This window comes from Gymnodraco acuticeps, unplaced genomic scaffold, assembly GCF_902827175.1.
Source record: "Gymnodraco acuticeps unplaced genomic scaffold, fGymAcu1.1, whole genome shotgun sequence".
Taxonomy (NCBI): Eukaryota; Metazoa; Chordata; class Actinopteri; order Perciformes; family Bathydraconidae; genus Gymnodraco; species Gymnodraco acuticeps.
Window position 1 is genome coordinate 1093193 of NW_022991575.1, and position 11397 is coordinate 1104589.

The 11397-nt window shown below is 38.9% G+C and overlaps 1 protein-coding gene across 4 annotated transcripts; it reads left to right on the plus strand.

Moving 5' to 3' along the window:
• The first annotated feature begins 254 nt into the window (after window positions 1–254).
• LOC117533638 (casein kinase II subunit alpha'-like) lies at window positions 255–11124 on the plus strand. 4 transcript variants are annotated; one of them, XR_004567087.1, is made up of 15 exons: window positions 255–510; window positions 2335–2373; window positions 2964–3343; window positions 4587–4698; window positions 6679–6780; window positions 6938–6988; window positions 7148–7207; window positions 7682–7765; window positions 8267–8377; window positions 8489–8590; window positions 8721–8821; window positions 9554–9702; window positions 10285–10372; window positions 10661–10785; window positions 10884–11124. XR_004567087.1 is itself a non-coding variant. In XM_034197520.1 (14 exons), the coding sequence occupies exons 2-13, from the start codon at window positions 2335–2337 to the stop codon at window positions 10356–10358; spliced, it is 1365 nt and encodes a 454-aa protein (XP_034053411.1). In that variant the 5' UTR covers window positions 255–510; the 3' UTR covers window positions 10359–10385; window positions 10661–11124. The 4 variants fall into 4 exon arrangements, 3 of the variants coding, with proteins under 3 accessions (XP_034053411.1, XP_034053410.1, XP_034053412.1); XM_034197520.1 differs by having other exon boundaries at window positions 10285–10385; window positions 10661–11124; XM_034197519.1 differs by having other exon boundaries at window positions 10661–11124.
• Window positions 11125–11397: the final 273 nt, after the last annotated feature.

Genomic DNA, 11397 nt, shown 5'->3' on the forward strand with positions numbered 1-11397 from the left:
ATAAATATATACTGTTTTTTTAATGTGTCCTTCTTTAAAAGTATTTTTAACACCTTGTTTGTGTTGTGTTGTTAGCTCTTATATTTATATATTTTTTTTCTTTCAAAAAGTACATCTTTAAATATACATCTTGATCTAAATACATTCTTACAAAAAAATCGTTTCTCTTTTTTTGGTATTATTATTATTTCCAAGGTATGTTTAATTGCTTCTTTTTTTGTTGCATTTTCGGGTCATTGAGCTTTTGATTCACATCCGGGTGATGTTTACCGCAAGAGGGAAGAGCATCCTGGTTCTGCTAACGAACCGCTGCTAAATGTACCTCCACCACCCATCCGAGGAAATTAATATATCACCGAAACTGCTGATATACACACATATTATCACTGTCGTCAAACCTGGAGCTGCTGCACCAGCTGCACGGAGAGCAACGCACGGCTAACGAGGTGCTAGCGAGCTAACGTTCATGTCGGGCGGACTTCCTGTGAGCTCGGATATTTCTACGACGAGGTTAGCCGGCTAACTTTAGCCCCCGTTATTGATCTCACATTTTATCAAATGTCGACACTAATGAGTAGTTTGTAGTTTATACGTGTCTATTTGACCTTAAAATCCATTACAGTTTGTATGATAGTGTATTTCTCGTTCAAGGTTTACATTTTTTGATTTTATGTTTTGCTAAGTAAGCTAGCCTAGGTCACCGTAACTAGCTAGTTAGCGTAGGATGAAATATCGCAAATGGTGTAAGTCCTCACAGATATGTCTACATTTTAGGATAACTCGGCGCTAACCAACATTATTTTTGTTAAGTAATCTCTCATTTAAGTGCACATTTCACCTGTTTTGCCGGTGAAAAAGGCCCCGGAGAGCCCGTGTCGTGACGGAGTCCACACAGTTTAATGTAACGTTAACTAAAGGTAGTTACATTAAACTGTTGGCTGGGTTAGGGGCCAACTAGATAAGACATGGGTTTACCATAATACATTATAGTAAAGGGTCTCTAAGCTGATCTAGTTTAGGTTTTACAAGTTCAAATACCTGGTTTTCAATAAAGCTAGGCCTGGTCTAAAGTGATCCAAACGAGAAAATGATGTGAAATCACACCTTTTCTGTTTTTCATTGAGGTATTTAAAGCTTCGACAAACCTAAACCTAGGTTTTAAACTGAATTGCATTTATGTTTGTCTGTTGCAGTAATACTTTGTCTAACCCTGGGTTGTTGTGATGTGGATAGAGTAAATGCATTGACGATATGAAAAGGAGATTTAGACCGTTTTATTGAATATAATTGTTAACCCTGTCCAGGTTTGATGAGAAAAAACGATAGATTTTCTCTTTTTAAAAATAGAATTAATCACAAATCTAACGGTTCTGTTTTAATCCATCCAGATTTACGAATGATCTGGCATTGTTGGGGGTTTACCTTCTGATATTAAACCGCTCCCATTCTGAAACTAGGTGTTCATATGTATGTGTAAGAAGAGGGTTATTTGGTCGGTTGTGGTCTGAATACACAAAGATAGTCAAATGGAAAGAAAATAGATGATTCACCTATGATTCTTTTGATTCTAAATGTTAACATTGTCTTTGTATGACTAACTCAAAATACATTTGTTGAGAGCTATGTCAATTCAGAGATATTTTAGTTGGAGATTGCCCTTGTCTTTTTCCTTAAATAAAAAATAGAATAAAAGCGTCACTATCTTAAATTGGAACCTGTGCATAAAGAGTTAAGAATCCCCAAGTGTATCAAGTACAGGTTCAACACATTTCAGTACAGTGTTTTGGATTTCAAGTTAAGATGGTATTGGTTGTGAAAAAGCAGTGACATTACCATTTATTTTTGTTATCTTATAAGAGGACTATGATAAAATAGTCTGTGAGCATGGGGAAGCTGTGTTCTTGGAGGGTGGCACAACCTGACAATACATTGTGTCACCAACTGGATGTTTGTTCTGTGTACAAGGTCTTCTTGTTTAGGTGCAGTGGTTTTTCAGGTTGACCTTGTCTGATTTTGGCCTGATCAGAAAAAAAGCAAAAGACAGACAGTTCCAAAAATACTGCTCTGGGTTTGCAGCACTCTGTAGGGTCTCCATGTTAATCTAGTCCAGGTTTAACAAGTCAAAGGGTGGTCGTTTTTGGTCTACACTCACTCTACTGTGGTCTTCATTGAGAAAAGGTAGTGACATCTTTCTTTTTTAATTTGAACAAATCCCAATCTCCCAATCTCTCAATAACACTGTGGAGCCGCAATGATGAGTTGATCGATTTGTCAATAATCAAAATTGAATCAGTGCCTATTTTTTAATTTTTAAATCTCTGGTTTTTGTGACAGATGATCAGGATCAGAAATCGTTTATTCATCGCAAAGCAGGTACATTTACAATGTAACAGCAAAGGGAACAACATTCTGTGTTTCCCCTAGGTTTACTGCTTTGGGGGGGTGCTGCGTGGGGGGGGGGGTATATATATTTTTTAAATCCTCTGGAGCAGAGTGAGGAGCTGTGGATTATTGTTATTGATTAATGCATTAGTAAACACTAAACTCATGACTTAAAATGAAAGTATTTAGTTTATTTAATAAAAGAGCACATGTTCAATGTGAAAAGTGACCATAGATAGATTACTTCAGTTGCAATTTGATGCTATATATATATATATATATATATATTAAAAACGCGGCGCCGCGTTGTACTCAAATACGTACAATCTCAAGGTAGAAAATATAAATAGTAGCATTTTTAAAGCAGCCAGATATAGGTAGTATATTTTTGCTCTGTGTGACTTCACAACTGTATTACAGTCCAAACCATCCATGTAAAACAATAAATACATAGAAAAAATTGTTGCAGCCCTACATACAAGAAATATTATTTGCTTTATTTCCAAATCAGAAGGCAACTTTGACCTATTGTTCTTAATGCCTCAGGTTATTCTCTCTCTCCTCCCTGTTTGTTCCTGCAGCTGGCGGCTCTTCATCCCATCCTGCCTAACATCTTGCTCAGGGGCTTCACACACTCGGTCATCGTAGCTCTGTCAGTCTGCACCACCGCTGCATCACACCGGCCTGACGCCTTTCCTCAGAGGGCGCAAGCAGCCAAAGCCGATGGTAAGCAAAGCACAGAGACCTTCTTAGAGCCACACATTCTGGAGAGTCGCTGCGCTGCCTTCCAGTATCGAGCCACGAAGCATTCAGAGGGAGGTAAAGGTCCTCGACACGGAGCCGCGAAGCTAGCTATGCCCGGATCCACGCCGGCCAGCAGCAAGGCTCGGGTGTACACCGATGTCAACACACAGAAGAACAGAGAGTATTGGGACTATGATGCACATGTGCCAAACTGGAGGTACAGTTACAGTGTTTTACTATTTATTGGCTCTTTTTCCATTGCTGCATTTCAAAATATTGTTTTATTCTGCTCACAGCGGGTGGCTTCTTTTGTGTAAAAAAGTTACAGCAGTCCATCGAAATCTTGTCTAATGTGATTGTGTGCAGAATATGTCTTCTGTATATATATCCTTGTTTTCAACACATACTTTTACTGGGACAATTTTTATGACGGTGTTAGCATTTCATCGATTTTGAAAAGATAGCAGCCTGTCGAAGACAGTCCTTAAAGTGTACATTGTTTTAATGCATTTCCTTATACAAACAGAAATGAGATATTTATACAAAAACCACTATATAAAATACAAATGCATGATGTTTGAATAAACTTTATTACTGTAAATTAAGAAAATTAAGTGAGTCTTTCATATGAGACAAAATTATTATCGTGATTTTATTTGCATGAGTTTCTGCCCTGTCAACCACACATTTTGTTTTTATTTGAGAACCCAACATTGGATTTTAAACATTACTTTTAAGGTCACTCATTTAAAATATTTAAAGTTGCAGTTAAAGGTGGGGTAGGTCATTTTGGAGAAACCAGCTCGAGTGCGCTAGAATTTGAAAATACACAGCCGGAACAAATCTGCCACTTCCTTACAGAGCCCCTCCTCCAACACACGAACGCGCACATGACCAATGAGGGCACGAGATAAGTTTGTGCACAGATGGAAGGCTGACAGGCAGGTAGGCCATCCAGTTATTTTAGCCGGGCCGGCTAAAATGATTGGTCGTGTTTTTTACAGCGCCACGGCTTCCACAGATGAACATTTTTGTATGGATTTGTTGTCAAAGCACTTCAGATATTCATTGCTATCGGGATGTTAAGAGCATTCCATGGAATATAACAAAAAGTGTATCTCGAGCCGGTTTCTCAAACTTACCTACCCCACCTTTAAGCTGTAATTCTATTGAATATATATATAACTCTTTGTATGTCTGAAAATATTGAAAAAATGCCTGGTATAATTTCCCAGAGACCCAGGTGACATCTACAAATGTGTTAATATGTCCAACCAAGAGTCCAGACCTAAAGATTTTCAGAAACAAACATTTAAAACAGACAGTGTTCAGTTATTCATTTTTGAAAGGTTAGTAATTTATTGTTTTTTTTACTAGTCTTCTTAAAAAGGAGACAGTTGTTTTTGCTCATGAAGATCTATTTTTGTTTAAATGTAGCTAAATGTTCCTCTCTTCCTCAGCAATCAAGACAACTATCAGTTGGTGCGTAAACTGGGTCGGGGGAAGTACAGTGAAGTGTTCGAGGCCATAAATGTGACCAACAATGAAAAAGTTGTGGTGAAAATCCTCAAGGTGAGTCTTATTTTTTCTTTATGGGACATTTTCCTACCTTGTTTTCCAACTGTCTGCACAGCTCAGTCGTGACTCTACATTTATTTTTCAAATCTTTCTGAATTGGATATACTGTTTAAATGTAGTTTTTTTACAGTGTATATTTGAGCTTATTATCTGGATTCGCACTAAGATGATCTCAGCAGGAGGTGATCCCCCTCACAGCAGATGGCTTTTTTTTAATATAAAGTTACACCCGTCCATCCAAATCCTGTCCAAAGTGTTCTGATTTTTTTCCCAGTATAAATATCCTTGTTGTCTACACGTCAGTGTTTTAGGACAAAGTGAGCATATTGATAAGATATATGGCGCTGTCCAAGACAAACTGCTATTATTAGAAGAAACCTGAGTTATTCTTTAACTAGCTCCTATTTTCCAATGAGTTTGTGTCTAAGGCACTTGTTCCAGTATTGAGCAACAGCACTGTAGCAGGCAAATACAATTCATTTTCTTTTTTTCGTTTGCTTGATCTGGTCTGGTGGGTTATGCTGATTTACCAATTTGCACTCAATGAGAAGTCTCAGAGTCTCTCTGGAGCAACCTCTGCTGGTCAAATGTTGGTAAATTCCAAGTGAGAATATATAAACGGGGCCATTTAGAAACGCACATTTATTTCATCATCATATGTGACCTGCTCTATCGAAATCAGTCGCATTGATCCGAAGACACATTTTGAGTTGTATACACTGCTGGAAAGAGGAGATTCCTAGCTTTCTAATGATATCAGGATTGTTTTTGTACTCCAAATATGTCACATTATATAATGACTGTCACCGAGTCATCATTTTGAGAAACAGGCCTTCAAAGTTTCCTCTTCTCTGGATCGATCTGATTGATTATTAGCGGAGCAAATGATCAAAGTAGTACGGAGGGAAGATATTTTCGTTTGGATTACTGGTCTGGGGGATGTGTGTGTGTGTGTGTGTGTGTGTGTGTGTGTGTGTGTGTGTGTGTGTGTGTGTGTGTGTGTGTGTGTGTGTGTGTGTGTGTGTGTGTGTGTGTGTGTGTGTGGTGTGTGTGTGTGTGTGTGTGTGTGTGTGTGTGTGTGTGTGTGTGTGTGTGTGTGTGTGTGTGTGTGTGTGTGTGTGTGTGTGTGTGTGTGTGTGTGTGTGTGTGTGTGTGTGTGTGTGTGTGTGTGTGTGTGTGTGTGTGTGTGTGTGTGTGTGTGTGTGTGTGTGTGTGTGTGTGTGTGTGTGTGTGTGTGTGTGTGTGTGTGTGTGTGTGTGTGTGTGTGTGTGTGTGTGTGTGTGTGTGTGTGTGTGTGTGTGTGTGTGTGTGTGTGTGTGTGTGTGTGGTGTGTGTGTGTGTGCTGTGTGTGTGTGTGTGTGTGTGTGTGTGTGTGTGTGTGTGTGTGTGTGTGTGTGTGTGTGTGTGTGTGTGTGTGTGTGTGTGTGGTGTTGTGTGTTTGTTTCCCGGGAAAAACCCTCACGAGAAACACCGGCTGTTGTTATGCCTGCTGTGACGTCAAGTTACTCCGTTCTCCGCTTGTAATTATGCCGTTACAAGCTTCAAAGTTGTATTTATCATCTGAATTTGCCGAAACAAGTTTAATATTCTGAAAGCCAAGACTTTGTTTATTTGAAATCAGATGAAAACAAACTGTAACGGACCCTGCCGTGTTATCTATGATTACTATACTCTTACATTCATAATGTCAGCCGGAGGGAGGGGGGGGGGCGCTGCGGAAGAGCAGATTGCCTGTCTTCGTCCCTTTACAAGCTTAAAGAATGTATTTATCGTGTGAGTTTGGAAATAAAAGTTTCATATTCTGAAAGCCAAGACTTTGTTTGTTTCAAATCAAACAAAACACCCAAACCCCGAAAAAATAGTTTTTTACGCAAATCCACGTTTATTTAGAAATGAGCCGTTGCGACTTCCGACTGATTTCGATAGAGCGGGTCACATATTGTTGTATTTTAAACCACTTGTTTTCTTCCGCAGCCCGTCAAGAAGAAGAAGATCAAACGTGAAATCAAAATTCTTGAAAACTTGCGTGGAGGAACCAACATCATCCGCCTGGTGGACACGGTCAAAGACCCGGTGGTGAGTTAGATCCATCCCTTTGATGCATGTGGGCCCGCCAGTGGAGATAATCCAGTCATGCGAGTAACCGTGTGTGTGTGTGTGTGTGTGTGTGATAATGATCTCCACCTACCTGCTGCTGTCCTCAGTTAAGCCTTGTGTTGTCCTCTCTTTGCAGTCCAGAACACCAGCGCTTGTCTTTGAGTGCATCAATAACACAGATTTTAAGGTACTTAAGTTTGGCCGTCATCATACGTGTAGAACTACCATTGGTATCATTATTAATAACATGCATAATAACCCTCTAGTAAGAGTGTATTGTGTATGGACACCAGTTGAGCTGCTCAGTTTTTTTTTAATCATTTCTCCAAACATTGTTGTTCTGCAGGAGCTTTACCAGAAGCTGACTGACTATGATATCCGTTTCTACATGTATGAGCTGCTCAAGGTAAAAACACATTTTGTCTACCTTTCCATTTATCTAAATTCTATAATGACTTATTTATGGAATACTCATCGTTGTTTACCACTTTTAAACAAAAAACTGAGTGTGGACGTTCATTTATAGGGTTATCTTCAGTAATGGACAGTAAGCAGAGTAATGCTGAGAAAATTGTAAAAAGACAGGATTTGGAAGTTTCATACATGTAATCTTAGGCATTCTGCTATTTTCTGAAATTTGTATTGAATAAATGATTAATCAAGTAGAACAAAATACAATCAAGTTAGCAATCAATAATGAAAACAACCCGAGTTATTTTCCTTTTGGCTTTATGAGTGTTTATGAGTCCTGACTTAGTTTAATCATTGAGAAGAGAAATCTGGAGCGGTGATACCCACTAGGCTAAAGAGAGAGCAGGGCAGCATGGACTGTTACAGACTGGCTGCAGTGTTGACTGTGTGTCTCTGTCTCCTCTCTAAGGCTCTGGACTACTGCCACAGTATGGGGATCATGCACCGGGACGTGAAGCCCCACAATGTGATGATCGACCACCAGATGAGAAAGGTACTGGCTACGACATATTTAGAGCGCTTTACCATTCTTTACAACCCCTCAGGACGCTTTACATGTTCAAGTGAGCATTCACACACATTCATACAGAGGCTTTGGCTGCCATGCAAGGTGCCACCAGCCCAAGTCATCTTAACATTAACAAAATGAAGGATGTTATGACATATTTAGGAAACACCTCAAAAGTCAGCTGTGGCCGATCTAACACACATAAAACAATGTGTCAGAATACTTTATTTATCCCAGGGGAACTTGGGTTTTGTGACATTAGCTTGATTTTAAAAGGAGATTAAATAAATCATAATAAATAAACTTAAGTTAAAGTAAGAATGTGCATTAAAAAAATAATGAATAAACCTAAACATTTTATTGGTAACATTTCCAATGAAAATAAACAGTTAAATTAATTTGCGATATTAAAAAAAAAAAAAAGATTGACTCTGAAGTGTTACGCTGCATTGTAAAACGTTTTAATTTTCCCTCTCTGTGTCTCAGCTGCGTCTTATAGATTGGGGTTTGGCAGAATTTTACCATCCCGCTCAGGAATACAACGTCAGGGTGGCCTCGCGCTATTTCAAAGGCCCTGAGCTGCTAGTGGACTATCAGGTAAATGCTTTTACAGATATTTACTCTTCAAATGAGGACAACACACACAGGTCCTTGTCTTCTTTTAAATCGTTTCTTGGCGTCTGATTTTCTCTTATTTCCTCCCTCTAGATGTATGACTATAGTTTGGACATGTGGAGTCTAGGCTGCATGTTGGCCAGCATGATCTTTCTGAAGGAACCGTTTTTCCACGGCCAGGACAACTACGACCAGGTGACCAGTCTATTATTTGAACACTCAAATGTCAAATCAAGAACTAAATATTGGGACCAATATGCATTTGATCTTGATAATGTATCCAAAATATGTAATTTAAGGGATTACATTTGTTATTTTTTTCCAGCTGGTCCGCATTGCTAAAGTTCTGGGCACCGATGAGCTCTTTGGTTACCTGCACAAATATCACATAGAACTGGACACTCGCTTCAAAGATCTGCTGGGACAGTGAGTATCAGGATTTATTACCAGAAACATAATCAAATATATTCAAAACACATGGTATAAAACACTATACAAGTTGTTTCTTTGGCAATGTATTTGGTCAAAGATGCAGTTTTATACAACATGTTTGTCTTGAATATGTTGCTATGTATTACATTGTTTTAGCTGCTTTGTTTTTGTGCGTCATAAGACTCGAGTACTGAAAATGGTCAGTTTCCCCTTTCATGTTACCTTTAGTCATTTGATCCACTGTTGCCCATGTTTGGACATCTGCTCTGTTTAAAAACAAACTTACCTTTTTGCATAATGAAAACGTAATTATATCCTTTAAATTGAGGTATTTAAGAAATGTGCAGTTAGTTCCATAAATCTGATTTTAGCATTTAGTATATATAAAGGAAAACTACTCAAAACACACTCTTTTTTTCTGAAAGTTCTAACTGAGGGAGTGTGTTGTACCAAAAGCTGACGTTTTGACAGTAGGAAAAGCACAAGTGTAAATGATAAAGTGAACAATGGCTGAATTCTATTTAGCCGCATCAGTGTCCTGGTATTGTAGGTTTAACAGTCACACTTTAATAAAACACCATCATTGTTAATCTTATTAGATTACACCCTTGCTTTAGTAAATGTTTAAAAAGTCAAAGCTGCTAGTACTGTTGGATTGTCATCACAACTGTTTAATTCACATAACAAAAAAGAGACATTTTAGTCATGAGAAATGTTTGTGTGCAGACAAACGAGGAAGCGTTGGGAGCAGTTCATCCAGTCGGAGAACCAGCACCTGGTGAGTCCGGAGGCTCTGGACCTGCTGGACAAGCTGCTGCGCTACGACCACCAGCAGAGGCTGACCGCTGCCGAGGCCATGCAGCATCCATACTTCTGTTAGTACTCACACCAACACATACGGACAGAATCCATGTTTTCTAAATACTGCCACCAGTCAATTATAGATTACAGATCTAGTTTCTCCTCTCCTACTTATTGTTAAAAACGCTGTGTGTATTTGAGGTACATTTTATTTTCACTTTTAAATATCAGTCCAGATTAAAGAGTCTGTTTAGCTCTCGCCTCTGCAATCAGATCAAATCCAGCCACAAGGATTCTCCCTCTCTAATCCACATTTGCAAAATAAATCATGAAGAAAGAACATGAAACGTGTACAGTAAATTATATTTTCCTTATCAAACTGAATTCCATATTTCACTACTACTCAAAAGAGCTTAATCGCCTCGTAAATTCATAGTTACACACTTCATTTAAACTTGACATAAATTGGGCATCACATTTTACAAGTCTGGTTCCACTGGTATGTTTATGTCCTTTTATGGACATTGCTGCATGTTTATAAAGCTGGTCGGGCACCAGGACAAATACGTACCTGTATTTACTTCATTTACCTGAGGTCTGGATAAGTAAATCAGATGCAGTCAATGATAATAACAATTCAAATGTTTCCCCATCAGATCCTGTGGTGAAGGAACAGGCAAATGCCAACACAGACGGCACAAAGGCCATAAGCAGCTCCAATGCAACATGATAACCAGAGAGCAGGTAATCCACGCATGTATGTATATTTACACTCATATCATTATATATATAAATCATATTTTCATGAAGGTTTTAATATTTATTTAATGTGTTTGAGTCCTGTTCTGAATTGTATATACTGACACGCTTTTTTTTATCGTTATGTCTACACCATTTGTATCATAGTAAACTCAGACAAACAGCTCTCAGTAAAACGCATGGCACTTTTTATAATTCTCCTTATTATAAAATCTATCAGATGATCATTGTTTGACATTTAGTCTGTTTATCGTCCCTCTTTCGCCCAATCAGGAAGAATCTTCGTTACCTCAACTTGTGACCTTTTCGTGGCAGAAACCTCTGCCTCCACATCAACAGCCATACTGGAGCAAGATGTCAATTTTGCAGCATACACAAAACACGCACGGATTAAACTTTCTCCTAACAAAGTCCAGGGGGGGAGGGGGGGGTCTGAGCTGCTTGGTCCGAGTCACAGATAAATCAGGTCTGAAATCAGATCCAACCCCCCCCCCCCTCTCCTCCTCCACCCTCCTCCTACTCCTGCCTCCCAACACCCCCAACCCGTTTTTAAAATGAGCAAAGTGACTGTTGTTGGATCAGTATCAAGCCAGTGTTGTGCCGTAAGACGTTTGTCCGTCATTACGATGCTGTGGTGACCTGAGATCCAGTTTTAGCACTGAGTGGCATGGAGGCTCTTTTCTGCTACGGATAGAACAAAAGCTATATTGAAAGAGAATAAACCATTTTTATTTAAAGACGCGTGTGTTGGACTTTCATTGACTCAGAAAGAGGTGAAATTCCACCTTTTCTGTTTTTCAGATGGCCGAATCTACAATCCAGATAGCAGTGGTGGAAAAGTACATTTACTCCAGAGTATGTACTTGTCATGCCATGTTCTGCCTCTACTCCACTGCAATTCAGAGGGAAATATTTGTACTTTTTACTCAACTACATTTGTCTGACAGCTTTAGAGACTTAACAAATTACGTTTGTTTGTAAATAGAACATGTGAAAAGTTTATTACAAAA